General features: G+C 39.8%; 4 protein-coding genes across 7 annotated transcripts; 3 read left to right on the top strand and 1 right to left on the bottom strand.

The window, feature by feature from the left end:
• Positions 1 to 87: 87 nt before the first annotated feature.
• Positions 88 to 701, bottom strand: LOC132168763 (chaperone protein dnaJ 11, chloroplastic-like). The gene has a single exon (XM_059579796.1). It carries the CDS (start codon positions 699 to 701, stop codon positions 171 to 173), a length of 531 nt encoding a protein of 176 aa, XP_059435779.1. The 3' UTR covers positions 88 to 170.
• Positions 702 to 1,012: 311 nt separating this feature from the next.
• LOC132168761 (pentatricopeptide repeat-containing protein At3g24000, mitochondrial) lies at positions 1,013 to 5,558 on the top strand. The gene is made up of 2 exons (XM_059579794.1): positions 1,013 to 4,237; positions 4,824 to 5,558. Exon 1 carries the CDS (start codon positions 1,025 to 1,027, stop codon positions 3,050 to 3,052), a length of 2,028 nt encoding a protein of 675 aa, XP_059435777.1. The 5' UTR covers positions 1,013 to 1,024; the 3' UTR covers positions 3,053 to 4,237; positions 4,824 to 5,558.
• Positions 5,559 to 7,583: 2,025 nt separating this feature from the next.
• LOC132168762 (probable galacturonosyltransferase 4) lies at positions 7,584 to 12,002 on the top strand. The gene is made up of 9 exons (XM_059579795.1): positions 7,584 to 7,926; positions 8,034 to 8,068; positions 8,198 to 8,239; positions 8,372 to 8,495; positions 8,624 to 8,853; positions 9,328 to 9,599; positions 9,750 to 10,107; positions 10,359 to 10,934; positions 11,323 to 12,002. The coding sequence occupies exons 1-9, from the start codon at positions 7,827 to 7,829 to the stop codon at positions 11,596 to 11,598; spliced, it is 2,013 nt and encodes a 670-aa protein (XP_059435778.1). The 5' UTR covers positions 7,584 to 7,826; the 3' UTR covers positions 11,599 to 12,002.
• Positions 12,003 to 14,096: 2,094 nt separating this feature from the next.
• Positions 14,097 to 16,856, top strand: LOC132172666 (APO protein 1, chloroplastic). Of its 4 annotated transcripts, none has more exons than XM_059584207.1 (5): positions 14,097 to 14,409; positions 14,698 to 14,773; positions 14,890 to 14,960; positions 15,401 to 15,768; positions 15,994 to 16,856. In XM_059584207.1, exons 2-5 carry the CDS (start codon positions 14,719 to 14,721, stop codon positions 16,826 to 16,828), a joined length of 1,329 nt encoding a protein of 442 aa, XP_059440190.1. In that variant the 5' UTR covers positions 14,097 to 14,409; positions 14,698 to 14,718; the 3' UTR covers positions 16,829 to 16,856. The 4 variants fall into 4 exon arrangements, with proteins under 4 accessions (XP_059440190.1, XP_059440189.1, XP_059440192.1 ...); XM_059584206.1 differs by having other exon boundaries at positions 14,098 to 14,409; positions 14,909 to 14,982; XM_059584209.1 differs by having other exon boundaries at positions 14,099 to 14,409; positions 14,909 to 14,960.
• The last annotated feature ends 1,493 nt before the right edge of the window (positions 16,857 to 18,349 follow it).

Below are 18,349 nucleotides of genomic sequence, written 5' to 3' on the forward strand. Positions count from 1 at the left end.
GAAATTCTATTTTAGCCCTTTCAATAGCAAATGATGTCTCGTTGAGTGGATGTGGAGGCAGTAAAAGAAATGAGAAGTTTGAATGTAGAAAACGAGAAAACCACATTGTTCTTTTGCAGTTTTTTCATAGGCTAACTACAAGATCGAGAAAGCCAAACGCAGTTGCACTTCTACCAGCACTGATCAGTTTCCCACCTCCTGGTGGGACGGTAGAATCCTGCCGTGTACCCATATGGACGTGCAGAAGCAGTGCTGGCCCCAATCGACAAATCGTAGCGAGCCCTGGCCACAGGATCAGATAGTGTTGCATAGGCATTGTGAATCTCTATGAAATCCCGAGCATTGGGATTGGAGGAGGAACTGGCTGCGTCTGGGTGGTACTGCTTTGCTAAATTACGGTATGCGGCTTTGATCTCCGTTTGGGAGGCGGTTTCCTTTACACGGAGTAATTGGTAAAATGTACTGGTGCCACGTCCAGTACTGCTCAATGAGAAGGAGAATAATGGCGACGATGGCTTCATTGTCCTCACTGAACCGTCCCCACTTTCGGTTGCAGTGGCGGCAGACACTGTGATGGTCTTACGTTTGGGGCCGCTGGAACACCGTCTAGGCAACATTTCCTGCTGATTGTTGTAACCTGGGTGGGATATTCTGGACCCAAGTAAGGGTTTTGGAGGGAGAAGGGTGGTATTGGCTAACATTTCCTTCCTGATCGGTGCTGGAGGAGAAACTGGATTGTTATGGTAGAAAGGAAACTGAGGGCAGAATCTTGTTTGGGTAAAAGGGATAGAATTTTTTAGTATGAATGTAGAAGGTGGTGCCGAATGGGATGGAATATAAGCGAAAATGGAGAGAAGTAGAAAGGAAGAGTGGTGCGGTGGGCGCCAACCTTTTTGGGGAGAAAGAGTGATGCAGTGGGCGCCTACCTTTTTGCTTTGGCAGTTTAGCTTTCGGCACACTGTTCGGTTAAAGATTGTGCCAAAGCCAAATAGCCAACCAACTAAAGGGCGTGCCTTTGTTGGTAATGCCAAAATTCAACACACAGAATTACGTGCTTTCACGTTCACCGCATAGTTTTGAGCTTCTAGAAGAATTCATGAACAAGTTGCAAGGTATAGTTTTACATGGCAAAACCCGCCGTGGAATTTCACGGTTTGGCACATGTTTAACGGCTCCAGCTACCTTTTCCACTTCCGAGATTTCAGAAAAAGAATATTGCAATGCTTCTGGCTGTTTTGGCCTCACCATTCAAGACAAGGACCTTCTCCGCAAGAGCCAGACCCACAATTCCACTACGGGGCTTCATGTTCTTGATCTAATTGACCGTACTCTATACGATAAGTTGCTGAAGAAATGCACCCATTTGGGGAAGATTAAAGAAGGAAGAGCTGTGCACTCCCACATTCTCCGTTCCAAGTTCAGGGATGACCTTGTTATTCATAACACCATTCTCCACATGTATGCGAAGTGTGGCGCTTTGGATGATGCTCGTAAACTGTTCGACAAAATATCTTCCAGGGACGTGGTCACTTGGACTGCCTTGGTTGCTGGCTATTCTCAGAACGATCGCGCCGAGGATGCCCTTCTTTTATTCCCTCAAATGCTCCGTGTTGGGTTGCAGCCCAATCAATTCACCTTGTCTAGCCTTTTGAAGGCATCTGGGGCTGGGCCTAACCATCGGCACGGCCAGCATGTTCATGCGTTTTGCTTCAAGTACGCTTATGATTCCAATGTGTATGTGGGGAGTGCCCTTGTGGACATGTATGCTAGGTTCGATCTTATGGATGATGCGCAGTTGATCTTTGATGGGCTGGTCAGCAAGAACGAAGTGTCTTGGAATGCTTTGATTGCTGGGCATGCTAGGAAGGGTGAAGGAGTGCACGCCCTGAGTCTGTTCCGGGAGATGCAGAGGGAAGAATTTAAACCCACTCAGTTCACCTATTCTAGTGTTTTTAGTGCTTGTGCAAGCAGTGGGTCTCTGGAGCAAGGCAAATGGGTTCATGCACATATGACCAAATCGGGGGGTAAGCTTGTTGCTTTTGCGGGAAACACTCTTCTTGACATGTACGCGAAATCAGGTAGCATCGAGGACGCGAAAAATGTTTTTGATAGATTGGTGAAACGAGATGTGGTTTCTTGGAATTCAATGCTCAAGGGATATTCTCAACATGGGCTTGGGAAGGAAACCCTGCAATGTTTTGAAGAAATGCTGAGGATTGGAACTGAACCAAATGATGTAACCTTCCTTTGTGTTCTTTCTGCTTGTAGCCATGCTGGTCTTTTGGATGAAGGACAATATTATTTTGAATTGATGAAGAAGAAATACATGATAGAACCGCATGTTGCACACTATGCCACAATTGTCGATCTTCTTGGTCGAGCTGGTCTTCTTGATCGAGCCTTGAAGTTCATAAGAGAATTTCCCATTGAACCCACTGCAGCGGTCTGGAAAGCCTTGCTTGGTGCTTGCAGGATGCATAAGAATATGGAATTAGGTACTTATGCTGCCGAACGTGTCTTCGAGCTTGACCCGTATGATTCAGGGCCCCACGTGTTGCTTTCTAATATCTATGCCTCTGCTAGAAGATGGGGCGATGTGTCGAAAGTGAGAAAGATGATGAAAGATAGCGGTGTGAAGAAGGAACCTGCTTGTAGTTGGGTGGAGATCGAGAACACAGTCCACATGTTCATGTCAAACGATGATGCCCACCTGCAGCGAGATGAGATCCACAGGAAATGGGAGGAGATCAGTGGGAAGATCAAGGAGGTGGGATACGTCCCAGACACGAGCCATGTGCTTTTGTTTGTGGATGAGCACGAGAGGGAAGTAAAGTTGCAGTACCATAGTGAGAAGCTTGCGCTAGCATTTGCCCTTCTCAACACACCTCCCGGTTCTACCATACGAATCAAGAAGAACATCAGAGTTTGCGGTGATTGCCATTCTGCAATCAAGTTTGCATCAAAGGTGGTGGACAGAGAAATCATCGTCAGGGATATCAATCGGTTTCATCATTTCCGTGATGGCTCATGCTCTTGTGGGGACTACTGGTAGTGCTGACTACTTAATCACCTATAAAGTCTCAGAAGTCTGGCTTTAATTGTATGGATGAAAAGTCACCATGTTCCAGCTCTTCGAGGTTTAAGTTGGCAATGGCAATGACTTCACAGGCCTCCTGGTTTGCAATGAGAGCCTTCAGAATTCGAATTATTTTGGCCTTTGCATATATATATATATATATATATATATATATATATATATAGATTGTGATGGCCAAGGAACTTTGGGAAGTATCTTTAAGGAGAACTCGCTTCTGCCAGCCAGTAAAACGATATGTGATGGCTTTTATGTGAAGGAATAGGCGAGGCAGGAAGGTAAATGCTATTAACTATGGAGATCGAGATTACATGAGATGCACACAGAAAGCCCAAAATGTGGGCATTCCTTCTCTAAAATCTACTATCAATTACTGTGGTGACTCCGTAAGGCTTTTGTATATGCTTAGCGTTCAAGCCATCTCAAGATTGTGTGTTTTGGATGATGATCGATCGTTTTCTTGCATCAAAACGGATGAATTTTCTTCTATGTTAGTATGCAAAAACTAGTATATATATTTCCTGCTTTCAGTTATGGTGGCGACAATAAAAACGATTCAGGCAGCATATTAATAGTTTGAAAGATTGCGAAGAAACAAGCACAATATGAATATGGGTTGGTCTTGTGGATGTATTTTGATTTAAATTGATTTATGGGATGACATGGCGACTCATTAGATTTAGGGTGCTTGTGGATGAGGTGGCAAAAGGAGAGGGTATAGTTGGTGGAGGTGTATGAGTGGAGAGTAGCAAAGAAGAAGAGGTGAGTCAGAGTTATACGAAAAAGATGGTGGTATTGCCAATGCCTGTCTGGTGGTCTTTGGAAGCTAAAAATAGAGATGGGGAGAGGGAAAAGAACGCAAAAAAAGGAACGAACCCAACCATCTGTAATTCATTTCGTTGTTGCTGGAGAGGAGAGATGGACGGGTAAAAAGCGTGATCAGGGAAGTGTGTACTGTATACATGTTATGTGGTTGGAGACGGTTTTTGCTTAAAATCGCGTAGCGTGTGAGCAAAGCTCTCTAAATCTAATCCTCATTCTTCAGCATACGTTACCAACAACAGTTCCTGATATACAAAGAGACACACACAGTTTCTCAATCTCAACCCCAGCCTCAGCCTCATCAGTCATCAAAATTCAAAGGTAACAAAGCTTTTCTATAACAATATATAATTCTTTATCCATCAATAAATTTTTGATCTTCTCTCTCAATCGGTGGCTCCAGTACTTTGTATTGCTTATTCTTGTTTTATTTTTGAGGTGATTGAGGGGTTGCATACATCACAGCCACAGCAAATACTTTTAATTTCTTTCATGTTTTGTCCTGTAAGGTTCTTAATTATTCTTTCTACAATACAATATTTATAATCTGATTGATATATATATATATATATAGAGAGAGAGAGAGAGAGAGAGAGCTGTAGCCCTTAGTTTTATTCTAGGCATCTAGTAATTGGATTCTTCGATAGCTTGCTAGCTACCTCTCCTTGATTTCAAAGGATTTCTTTGTTCACGGCCAGTTTTTATCTTCCTCTCTGTATGAATACCGATAACACATGTTATTCCACAAATACTAAAACATGTCTTAAGAAAAGGAACATTCTACGCAGCTTTCATATGCTTTTAAGTGCATGTACACGGACATATGCGTCTTGTAGATCCTAAAACTAGCATATATATGTTTCCTTAATTGTGAGGTCTCAATGTTCTCTGTTTATCTCTTTGACAGAAAGGCTTTGCACAAATGGAGCTGGAGAAGCTTTACAAGAAGAGAGCAAGGGAAGGTGATCATGAGGACCATCAAGATTCTTCAAAGAAGATTAACGAAAAGAGGCAAGATCGCAAGGGCATCATCGACTTTAAAGAGAACAACGATGACAGCAGTTGTAATTTCAAGACTTTGGATTCCTCCTTGGCATTAGATGTTGGGGTGTTTGATTTCCCGTGGCTGAAAGATGGTATGATCTCCAAATCTGAAGACTGGAGATTGGATCAGGAGGACGCCTTCTCTTCATCATTGATCTATGACACCACCACCACCACCACCACCACCACCACCACCACTGGTATTGAAGTTGCTGGCCAATGTTTGTGTCAGACTCCGGAGGCACTGCCTGAGTTTCCTGAGGACAAGTTTGATGATGATTTGTGGCGGCCGCTACAGGAAGATGATGGGTTGGAAATGGAGGGTGTGGACTGCATTTGGAGCTCTCTACTTAGTCAGCCGCTTCAACAGGGTGGTATCTAAGAATATGCCTTCAAATGTGGTGGAATACACCCCCCGACTTCATCAACTTTACATTCCAAGCATGCAGCTGTTTGTGTTCATCAGTTCATGTCGGATACAGCTCACCATGTACATGTGGTGCTTTTCTACTCTGCCATGCCTAAACTTTTATAGTTTTAGATGTAAAGGTACCCTTCCTTCTATGATGTTAATTATATTCAAAATTTTTTTTTTTTTTTTTTTTGGGGGGGGGAGGGGGTTGCTTTTACTTGGGCATGCCTTCACCATTTTTGTTAGACTTTTTTTTCTTTTCTTTTCTTTTCTTTTCTTTTTTTTTTTTTTTTTCTATGGTCCAATTTATATAAGCTATGATTAGTTGGTAGTTCCTATTTCACATTGTGTAATTCAGTGTCATATCAGATGGAATAAAATGTATTCTACTATTTAATGGAATGTATTGATATTCTATGTCATCCTAATTCCTGAACAGACAGGATTTAGTGCAATCAAGTTGTTCATTACATTGGTTGTATGGGTTTTACTTATTCAGGCAAGCGTCACGGAAATTTGTACGTGCCCGAAGAGATGAGATCCGGATAATCTATCATATGAAATTGTCTATTGTACGCGCAATAAACAGTCTCGTTGCAGAGATCCCGTTCATCCCAAAACATTTGCATCCAATATCTTATCTGGAATGCCCTTAAAATCTGAAACATTACCGCAAAATCAAGGTTGACTTTTCTCCAGCATCATAAATTCGTGTGTTTTGTTTTTTTTAGCGGTACTTGTGGGCTTTGGTTGAAGTGGGTAAAGGATTAAGGGTTGCAGAAGGTTGGGCCTATGTGATGGGCTTCCTGGCCCAATGTGCTGTGTCTTTTGTTTTGACGATTGTAAACGGGAGTCCCATGGAGAATGTACAAAGTTCTGTAGAATCCAGATGCCATTCAACCCTAAGAGTAAATACTAGATGTTATCTTCGTCCCTTCGATCAAAATTTAATTATAATTTTAATAATTAAGCTAATTTTGGAAGAACACAAAGAGAATATAAATCTTTCTTTAAATATTACTCTAACCCCAAAGTATCATTTTAACAATTTAAGATAGTACTTGCACAACTGTCAATAATGTTTTTATAAATAACGGTTAAACTATTATAAAACATTTATTTTTAATTGCTAACTTGAGAGATATGAGCATAAATATAAAAGAAAATGTTGAAACTGTTGAGAAAGAGTCAGAAATGTGGCTGGATAATCATCATTAAGTCAAGTCCATGCTTTGCATTTGCAAGAGAGGTTACCCAATATTTCATCATTTCTCATTACTCTTACTAGTGTCATTAATGGATAATCCAATGTTATTTTTATTGGATGGAAAATGACAACTTTTAGGGAATTCTAGGCTCTTGCCCGTTGTGCCGACACTTTTTGTATCAGTAGAGGCAGTAGGAGATTATTAGGGTGTGGTGTTGATGTGACGTCTACCCACAATAGAAGATTATGGGGTCCAGGGTGCAGGAGAAGTAATGAAGACGAAGTGCTCCCTGGAGGCAAATCTAAAGCCATTGATATTGGGGTCGTACAGATCTGCAACGTTATCTTCGAAACTCATTTTTGTTCACCTATAAACCTTACACCAATGATTATGGTTGTTATGGCCCATTTTATATCACAATTATTGGATTCTATGTATCCATTAACCATAAACTCATTTCTAAATTGGCAACAAACGTTGAAAAGCCATATATACGGTGGTTGAAATGTTTTTTTTTTTTTAATATTTTGATATGATATAAAAATAAAATAAAATAAAAATGCTTGTAAAGTAAAGTGTGTTTGGTGTTTCGAATGATTTGGTAATATTTTTATTCGAAGAAGAAAGAATTTAAACAAAATGGAAGAAAAATAGAGTTGGGCTTGGGCTTGGCCCTTGGATATCAATTAATTATCATATGAGTGTGTGGTAAAAAGGCGCCGTGAAACACGGGGTGTGCTTTTTTGTTGTGAAGGTATGTGGCTCTCTGTCCATTAACCCTCCTCATCTGTATCAGCGCTCACGTTTATTTGACGCGGCTTTTTATTTGGGAAAAATCAGAATCTCTTCCTCAGTTTTTTCATTTTGAAATAAATATTATTTTCAAAAACTTTTGGAGAGTAAAAAATTGAATTATCGAAGAGATTAAAAAAAAAGTGACAGAGACAAAATAGGAAATTAGGAATACTACTATACTAATACTGGCCTGCTCTCTCTCTCTCTCTCTCTCTCTCTCATTCATCATCATTATCGTCGCTGTTATTGTCAAAAGGCTTTGCTTTCGGTCCGATTTTGCTCTTTTTGTTCCCGGGAGAGAGCGAGGGTGGGTTTTCTTCTCTGCTTCTTTTGGCAAATGCGTGAAAATTGAGAGTGAGACAGTGAGTCTTATTCACAGCACGCGTGGCTTTGTTTCGACTTTCGAGAGAGCGAGCAGTAGGCCTCCGCCTCTGGGCCTCTGGGGAGAAAGATGAGGGTGAGGAATTTGGTGGCGGTGTTGCTCTTTGTGACGGTGATTGCTCCGATTGTGCTTTACACTGACCGCCTCGCCACTTTTAAGACCTCTTCCAGTAAGTTTCCTTCCTCCTCCTTCGACCCATTTCTCAAAATTTTTTTAATTTGCTTCAACTTTTCCCTTTTTCTGAGCCCAATATTTTTGGATTACAATTTTCTGCAGCTAAAGACGAATTTATTGAAGATGTTCCAAGTGTTGTAAGTGTATAAGAAATTTTATTTATTTATTTATTTTTCCTTTGGTATCTCTACTTTTGGATTTTCATCGCACAAATCTTAGTAAATAGTAACCAGTAAGGAATATCTGCTTTGTTTTTGACTACGCAGACTTTCAATAGCCATAACCAGCATCTAAATCTGCTACCCCAGGTATTACTTTGTTGTGGGTGCGAGCAATATTTGTTCTTTTCTTTTTCAGAGAATGGAGGAATGGAGATGCATCCTTAGGAGTAGTAAATTTCAGATCTTTCCTCTTCCAACTCTTTTATTTTCCCTTTCCAGGAATCGTCAAATAGCCTTAAAGAACCGATTGGAATCGTATATTCAGATAACTCTATCAAATCTCTTCCAAATTCTGCTGCTTCAGCCCAACAGCGCCCCGCCCTCATTGGGCTTTCAACGCAAGGTAAACCATTTTTCCTTTTTTGTTTTGTAATTATTGAAGGCAATTTGTACAAGTGCATAATTGAACAATCTTCCTCGTCCTTAGTAAATTTTTTGGGCTGGATTTTTATCTCTTTCGTTTTCATTTAGCGGAATCGAGGGACCATAAATCTACTAGAGTATTATCTACTACGGATGAGAAAGATCAGGATCAACATCAATCTCAAAGAGAAAACCCCATCAGGGAGGTCACTGATGGACTTGTGCAAGGAAATGACCACAAGTCTGATGCAGCCACTGAAAGAAAGGAAATTGGGGAAGATGCAATTGATGCCGGCGACAAGGCTGACCCATTATCAGATAATTCCTCTCAAAATATGGTATTTGTCCTATATATTTTTCTCTCTAACTTCCTTTTTTGTTGGTTCAATTGTCGATTTGGTACTTATTGCTGCTGCTCATATGCGTGGCTCAGTTTTTTGTTAAAATTTAGAAATTTTATATGCCTTGTATATGCTGGGTTGCTTTCGTGCTTCTAATCCTGCTCAGGAATTAACTCAATTTATGCTTCTGTTGATTTTGATGTTTGTTAGTGGGCTTTCATTATGTCCAATCCACTGTAGTAGTTGACTAATTCTCGTATTGTTCTGTGTATTGCTTCTATAATAAAGCTGATCCCTAGGTTAATGGTTAGAATTTGAAAGTTCCTTTTAGCGTGCTATATCATCTTGAAATAGAGGTTACACTACTGGACTTGATATTTAGTGCAACTCAGTATCAATACTGTCTGTCGTCATTAATACATGGACTTACAATCTTTTTTCTCTTCTACTCTCCTTTGGTGCTGCCTTCAGGAAATAAAGCGGGAGCGGCTATCCTCTCAAACCCCAAGCAAGGTTGGTAGGAAAGAACCCATAAAATCTGACACCCGCAAACAGAATGATCAAACAGCTATACCAGATGCTCGGGTGCGGCAACTTAAAGACCAGCTCATCAGGGCTAGGGTTTATCTTTCCCTCTCTGGCACGAGAAATAATCCCCACTTTAGTAGGGAGCTCCGAGGGAGGTTAAAGGAAGTTCAGCGAGCACTTGGGGATGCTAGCAAGGATTCTGAACTGCCAAGGAAGTAAGTGTTAAGAGTGCCAATGACCAATTTTTCTCGAACTTTTCCTTCAAATGTCTAGCTGATGCTTTATTAGGTTCTATGTATGGCTTGTAACCATTTAACATCTTCTTTCTTTTTATTTATCTGTTTTTATGGTTTTTGTTAATGCAGTGCCTATGAAAAATTGAAGGCAATGGAGCAAACATTGGTCAAAGGAAAGCAGATTCAAGATGATTGTGCAGCTATGGTGAAGAAGCTGAGGGCTATGCTCCTCTCAGCAGAAGAGCAGCTCCGGGTGCACAGAAAGCAGAATGTGTTCTTGTCACAATTAACTGCAAAAACGCTTCCGAAAGGTCTGCATTGTCTTCCACTGCGCCTTACAACGGAGTATTATACCTTGGATTCTTCTCAACAGCACTTTCCAAATCAGGAGAAATTAGAAGACCCTCAGTTGTACCACTATGCTTTATTTTCTGATAACGTATTGGCAGCAGCAGTTGTTGTAAACTCAACTGTTACACATGCTAAGGTAATTATGTTCGCTCTTGATATGTTTAATACTTCCTTGCTTGCCAAGAAGAATGTTAAAGAAATTTTATGGTTGTTATAAGACAACTATTTCTACATCCTTATCTTTTCCTCCCCCCTAACACACACACGCGCACACCGATTTTTACCCTTTTTTTTTTCTTTTTAGAGAACAATCAATTATCTGTCATTTAAATCTGGATATCTTTTGTTGAAATCTCAAATTTATCGACTTGTTTGGAATCTTGGCAGCACCCTTCGAAGCATGTGTTTCACATTGTTACTGACAGGCTCAATTATGCGGCAATGAGGATGTGGTTTCTGGTAAATCCACCAGGCAAAGCCACTATCCAGGTTCAGAACATAGAAGAATTTACATGGTTAAATGCAAGTTATAGTCCAGTTCTCAAGCAGTTGGGTTCTCAGTCCATGATAGATTATTACTTCAGAGCTCATCGGGCCAATTCTGATTCGAATTTGAAATACCGGAACCCAAAATATTTATCTATCCTCAATCATCTTCGGTTTTACCTGCCTGAGATCTTCCCAAAGCTCAACAAAGTGCTGTTCTTGGATGATGATGTAGTTGTTCGGAAGGAGCTCACTGCCCTTTGGTCCCTTGATTTAAAGGGGAATGTTAATGGTGCTGTAGAGACTTGTGGAGAGAACTTCCATCGTTTTGACCGGTATCTGAACTTCTCAAATCCTCTTATCTCAAGGAATTTTGACCCTCATGCTTGTGGATGGGCGTATGGAATGAATATATTTGATTTGGAGGAATGGAAGAGGCAAAACATCACAGGGGTGTACCACTCATGGCAGAAGCTGGTAATTAATATAATTTTAAATAGTTTTCTGTGTGGATTATGCTCTTTTCTGGCTTTAGTATGTGTTTGGTTGACAATTAGCAATTCTTTTCTGGCTCTAGTATTTGTGTTTGGTTGGTAAGATTTTCGACCTCACCACCGTAGCACATATATCTGAATTCCATGATGAAGATAACCATTTTGTACTTGCATTTCCATATCCTCCTAAGGCCCCACTACTTCATCTCTAATTACAACTAGGGTGTTGAGTTTTGTTTGACATTGTGTTGTTGGGCATAGCATGCTTGCGTACTGTTCACATACAGTATTATATGTGCATATATTGCAAGAGATTCTCTCTTGAATTCCTTTTTCTTTATTCAATATTGAAGGCTTTTTCCCACGTGCAGAATCATGACAGACAGTTGTGGAAGTTGGGAACCTTGCCACCTGGTCTCATAACATTTTGGAAGCGCACTTATCCACTTGATCGACCCTGGCATGTGCTAGGCCTTGGTTACAATCCTAGTGTCAACCAGAAGGAAATTGAAAGAGCAGCTGTCATACACTTCAATGGGAACCTGAAACCATGGCTTGAGATAAGCATACCCAAGTATCGGAACTACTGGACAAGATACATTGATTATGAACATATATATTTGCGGGAGTGCAACATTAATCCATAAAATGGTCCTCGTTTTTTTTCTAATCTTTGACAAGATAAGCCATACCCAAGCAGCTGTCCTCAACAATATCTATGTGGCCATTCAATTTTACAGGTCTGCGTCCCTCTCTGTGTTAGGGTTTTTTTTTTTTTAATCTTATGAATTTAATTCTTTCTGCATACATTTTAATTTACTTTTCTTTTTCTTTTTATTTTTTAAATATTGAGTTAGAAGAGTGGGGAAGGCCTAATGCGGGGATGCATTTAGTTTTGGTATCCTAAGTTACTTATCTGCAGAACGGCAGGTGTATTTTGTAAATGATATAAAGCTAGATTTTTGGGTATCATTAAAGAGTGTATGTCATCTTCTCGTGGTCATCATGTATATGATTTTCTCTTAGATTGCAGTTCTTAAGCAGACTTGCACCATCCAGTTTGTTTTCTTTCTGCGGAAGTAATGATGAATTTATGGGGATTTTCGACCCTACTTTGACTTGCTGATACTGATTTCAAACAAGCAAGCAAGCCATCGTGAAAAGACGATGGCTTGCTTGCTTATATTTTTATTAAAGGAAGTTAAGCGGGGACAGGGTGTCGCAATTAGTCGTCAAATTACGTAAAAGAAGTGTGATGGTATTCACGTTGTCACGTACTCACGTGGTGGGTGGGGCGGGGGGCCCCCCTTTCTCCATCTTACTCAAACGGCATTTGTTGGCTTCAAGCCTTCAACACTACACTCCATGCTGATGATGATTGATAATGGATGATTGGTGAGAATGTAAGAGAGTTGGAATCCGTGCTCACGTGGGCCCCGATGAGAACGGGGCTCATGATCTGTCATGCACTATGCTTCTTGTGTTCTACAGCTTCGCCTTCACGTGAGGTTGAAGCACGCCAGGTTAAAAAAATTTTATTTTATTTTTCAAAAAAATTAAAATAATAAATAAAAAAATCACGGCCGGCGTGCTTCACTGTTGAAGCACGCCGGGCGTGCTCAATATCTTTACCCTCACGGTGAGTAGAAAACAAAAATCTATCATATTTTGTTCTGCTCTCTGTCTCTTTTTCTTTTTTTTTTTTCTTTTTTTTTTTTTTTTGGGTTAAGGGGCCGGCCTCGGAGGGTCTTGTGTCTAAGTTGGTGTTATTTGAATTCATGAGGAAGGTCTCTCGTCTGTTGGTTGGTTATGGGCCTGGCACTGACTGCACTTGGGTTTCCGAAAACATCCTCTGAACCGACTTCCCGGAACCAGCATCCATCAAAGAACATAGTAGCCTAGTCAGGTTGGATATATTTCCATGGCTTCTTTAACGGAGATTAGAGATTGTCAATGGCATCAGAAAATGCTTTTCATTACTCAACTAGTATTCATAAATGGCATTTTAATATATCTCTTGCAGCCTCATGGTAACATTATTGGGCTAACTTGGATCTGCGTTGATAAATCCATTTAATGGGCTAACTAGTAACTGGCTCAAGTCCAAGGAAACAAATCTGGATGTATAACGTTACCATTCATTTATATCCTACCATAATTCATGGAGTTGATATATCAAACATTCATCGTATCCTCACTAGAAGGTAATAATTAATATTCGATAAAAGATAATAATTAGTGGCATAAATTCCAAGAGCACCTCTCTTAAAGGCTGGTGCTGGTGGTGTTCTAAGCTTTAAACAATTAAACCTGTCAAAATCAATTGAGAAAAACTGATTTTTTAACAAAAGAAGAGAACATTATTAATAATTGTATCATGATGTACCCTGTAGCCACATTCAATTGCATTCTGATGGACTGAAGCACTTAGTCTCATAAACTCGAAAAAAATCAAAGAGTGTTTTAATAAATGTTACGCAAGTTGAGCCCGCAATTTGGGTCGGGTTAGTCAAGCCCAAATCACGAGCCCTAATCAAGTTATAAGAACTAAAGAGCCAATTCCTTAACTATTGACTAGAAGTATGGCACAAAGGATAATTGTCTCATTATTCTTGGCAGAGAACCTGATAACGTTCTTAGCCTACCAATAAGCATCTAATTGGACACAACACCAACTATCGACCACAGCTTGGCAACCCAACAAGCAAGCAATTCGTCACCATACTTTGCCAAAACCATACCCCATCAACAAGTGTCACCTAACCAAAGATGCGCCTCTTTAGAAGACAGGAATTCATCGTCAATTCATGCCTAGTGAGAGCAATACCCTATTAAAGAGCGACACTTGCTCAAGGTGACATTTATTAGTGGACACCTCCACATATTTGAAGTGAAATGAAAAGCAACCATTCTATGGTCATGATTTTTATTTTGATGTATTTAAGGGGGTACATGATGCCGAGTCACTTAAATATTTTAAATGATGTGGCATCATAAACACCACTTAAATATGTGAAATCTAATCTTGATGATAAAATGGCTTCTTTCAATTCAAGAAACTTAACCATCCTTATAAAATAGCTTCTTCAAGTCTCCAATCTTTCTTAAGACGTGTGATCAAGTGCGTCGTGAATAAACAGCAAGTATAAGGACTATTTTTAGATTTAACCCATGTTTTTAATATTGTTGTAGGTAACGCTCAGCTGGCGTGGCGTTACAAGAAACTCGTATTAAGGGCCTGACCAATTTGTGTGTGCATATTTCATTTTGATATTTGGAGTTGAGGCTTCCTTTGTGCTAGTGTGCTGCTACCACTTTTGAACACTGAACTAAGAAATTAATGGACGGCTAGCTCTGCATCTTATTCTTAGCATTAGCTGCTCCTCGCTCACTCGCTTGGAGAACGTACATCTAAAGCCTTTCTTAGTTAGAGAAAATTGAACCAAGGCCGGCTTTCGGTATGCTCTCTCTCTCTCTCTCTCTCTCTCTCTCTCTCTCGTCTGTCCCTGTACAAATCTATACTTCTACTGCGATCACATGTAAACACATCGTTCTTTAGGAGTAGGATGGCCATTGAACCCAAAAGTTATGTTCAAGTTACTTCTTTCTTCATGCTATTGCTCTTGTCCAGTATTGTACACCATATGTATGAGGAAAAGCCTCACAGAAGTAGGACCCTAATATCGATACTTAGTATATAGTCAAAGGAAGTTCTTGATATATAGAGGTATTGATTTTATCAACAGGGAAATAACAAAACCGGATAAATGCTTTTGAAGCCGCTAGCTGTATCTTCTGCATCATGGGATCCATCCCAGAAGGGTGAACTTACTTATCTTCTTTCTTTTTTGTATCTCTTCAGTTCTTAACTGATGCTGACCTATGTTGGACATGCCAACACTGATTATATAACATGTTTCCTTACAAATGTGTATTAGTTTGGCTACCACTTTGCAGGTGTTTGCTTGGGCTTATTGGAGTTCAAGAGACCCCAATTATCGGCTTTAAGGTCATATACTCTTGGGTCTAAGGTTTCTATTCTCTCTTTCATGTGCTTTTTTTCTCTGTTAACTTTTTTTCCGTAAATTACTGCGGGAAGTGTCTCTCATAACATGCATAGGAAATGCTGTGTGTATTATTCATTTTCGGTTTCCACCTTCATGGTCTTGATGAATCAATTGAAATGGTCTCGTTTACAATTTTTAGATTTCTTTGTTGCATTAAAGTGATATGGGACCATACAAATGCTATAACCGAAGTTTGTAAATGAAAGATGGTTTAAGGGGATTGAAGAAAATCAGTCATCACTCCGCGGTTTACTTATAACAGCAAAAAAATTGTTGAGGATTGTCCTTCCTCTTAATGTTGTTAAAGCGTCCACAAAATTTTGAATTTGAGTTCACAATAGTTGTTCTGAAACCTCAAACTTCAGTTTCATTCTAACTGCAGTTTGGGCATGAACGGCTTCAGAAAGGTGGGCCAATAATATTGGGAACCTTCCTTTGTGCCAATCAGAGGGCCAAAAGAAATCCACCTTTCAAGAAACAAGAAGCGTATCCTCAAAATGTGAATCTTCCACCCATACTACCTAAGAGAAAGAAGAAACCCTATCCCATTCCCTTTAAGGAGATCAAGCAGGCTGCTAGGGCAGACAAAAAACTTGCAGAAATGAATATAGAGAAAGCCCTCGAGCCTCCAAAAAATGGATTACTTGTTCCCGATCTGATCCCTGTTGCTTATGAAGTAGTAGATGCCTGGAAAGTTTTGATTAAAGGCCTTGCACAGCTCTTGCACATCATTCCTGTGCATGCTTGCAGGTAATGTACATTGTTTACTATTTTTACTACTCCCAATACAGTTGCAATTGTATTTTCTATTACTTTTGTGATGCTCCTTATTTATATTTGAGTTTTTTATGCCATTACTTTCAAGGTCGGTCACATTCCCTATTATTTTCCTCATATCCTAGATAATTCTAATGGCAAATTATATAGTAAGTGAGGCCTATATGTCGGAATGTAATTTTTTGAGCTCTTCTACAGTGAATGCTCTGAAATTCATGTGGCTCAGACTGGTCACTGCATTCAAGACTGCCGTGGTTCAACCAGTTCCTCTCGTCGGAGCTTCCACTCATGGGTCAAAGGCTCCATTAATGACATGCTTGTCCCCATTGAGTCATATCATCTTTATGACCCTTTTGGTCGGCGCATCAAGCATGAGGCTCGATTTGAATATGACAGGATTCCAGCTGTTGTGGAGCTATGCATCCAAGCTGGTGTGGATATACCAGAGTACCCTTCACGCCGAAGAACCAAACCTGTCCGAATGATTGGGAAGAAAGTGATCGACCGAGGTGGATTTGTTGAGGAGCCTAAGCGATGGTGCTCCGCTAATTCATCTTCACTTGTTGGTCTCGATACTTATGGTGCATGTGGACTGTATCCACCTCCACCATTATCAGGTGTAGCAAGGATTGCACAAGAGACGATGGATGCATATGAAATTGTTAGATTGGGTGTGGATAAGTTGATGAGGAAATACACTGTGAAAGCGTGTGGGTATTGTTCAGAGGTTCATGTGGGTCCTTGGGGTCACAGCGTTAAGCTGTGCGGGGAATTCAAGCACCAGTGGAGAGATGGGAAGCATGGTTGGCAGGATGCGACTGTGGAGGAAGTTTTCCCCCCAAATTATGTGTGGCATGTTCAAGACCCAAAGGGGCCTCCTTTGGGGGGTGCATTGAAGAGGTTTTATGGTAAGGCTCCTGCTGTGGTTGAATTGTGCATGCAGGCAGGTGCACAAATCCCTTGCAAATACAAGCCCATGATGAGGCTTGACATTGTAGTCCCCGAGAGTGAGGAGGCACGCTTAGTTGCCTAATGGAGCCTGTCGAAGATGATTTCATACTTGTATATTTGTCGTTGGATGAGTGATGTCAACCCATCAATATAATGGCATATTGGCATCTTCAGTAAGCCTTGATATAATTAGGTCACCATGATAGCGCAGGATGTCAGTATAATTTATACTCTTTCAAGTCATGCCAGTCTCGAATTGCTGTATATTAGCACATTCAAATAAGTAACATTTTTATGTTCGAATATTAAAAAGAAAAATATAACTATTCAACAATTATGGCAATAGTTCTACTAAGACAAATAGCATCTCCTCTAGTAAAATAACGAGCAAAAGGTGAGCAAAAGCTAATGTTTGAGGCATGCGAAAAGTGGGATGAGTTTGCGCAAGTGAAGTAGAAGAAGATGAAAGAGAGGAATCCAAAGAAAGTTCCTGGTTTTAGTTTGGATAGAATCACAGAAGTGAAGGGCAAGAGTAATGTATTCTTTGTTGGGGACAAATATCATCCGCAGGCTTGAGGAAATTTATGTACTGCTTCGAGAGAAGCTTCTTACCATAATGTTGGAGATGGGTTTTTTTTTTTTTTCCTACGCAATACGGGAGTGGGGAAAGGGGGATAATGTTGGAGATGGGTTAACGAGAAATATGTTGTGGTTTAAGAAATAAATTTGACTGTTTTTGTGGGTCGCATGTGTTTGTTCATAAAAGATAATGAAAAAATTTAATGAAAGAGGTTCTTATATACAATTTGAGATTTCTATTCTAGTCACCAAGGCATTTGGTCCAATGTTGTGTATATTTTCCTTTCTGAATGGAATAGCATAGTCATTTTTTGTTCTGGTCTCAAGATGGGTAGGCAAATTTTTGGACAAGTAAGGAAGTCTATTTCTCGCTCTATGTATAAATAGAATTAGTCCATCACCATACATTTAACCACTTAAAGTAGAGAGTACCATACTACTCCACACACACAAAATAAGTTGTTGTTTTATAGCTATCAACACAAAGATAGATGATTGAAGCAAGAAAGATCGCTAGACATGTCATTTCACAACAACAATGGAGTTATGTTTTTAACACTAATTCGCACTTGCTATGAACAAAATAGAGTTAAGGTAGTAACATTTTGAGTTTTTCAGTTTTGGGAGGGCTAGGTATCCCTTTGGTTATTGAGCAGAATAGAATGAAAGAGTAAAGTAACATGTTGACACCCATTCAAATGCTACATGCCCCAAAAAGTATTTAGATCATGCCATCAGTTACCAAGGGCTGCAAACATAAGCTCTTTTTAGACATTCCAAACCAAGAACTCTCAGGTTTGAAGAACGCTTTAGGAAAACAAAAGGAGATGATGGATTAGGAAGAAAATGATGTAACTAAAGAAAAAGAAGAAAAAAAAAAAGAAAAGGAAAATTAGACGTATAACCCGTCTTTAATAAACTCATCGTTTGAACGGATTTGACAGGGTCAAAGATGCACAATAGTTGCATATTCAGTCAAACATTTAGATGAAAAAAATAATAATAATAACAATCAAACATATTT

The sequence above is a fragment of the Corylus avellana genome, chromosome ca2, assembly GCF_901000735.1.
Source record: "Corylus avellana chromosome ca2, CavTom2PMs-1.0".
In the NCBI taxonomy this organism is placed as follows: Eukaryota; Viridiplantae; Streptophyta; class Magnoliopsida; order Fagales; family Betulaceae; genus Corylus; species Corylus avellana.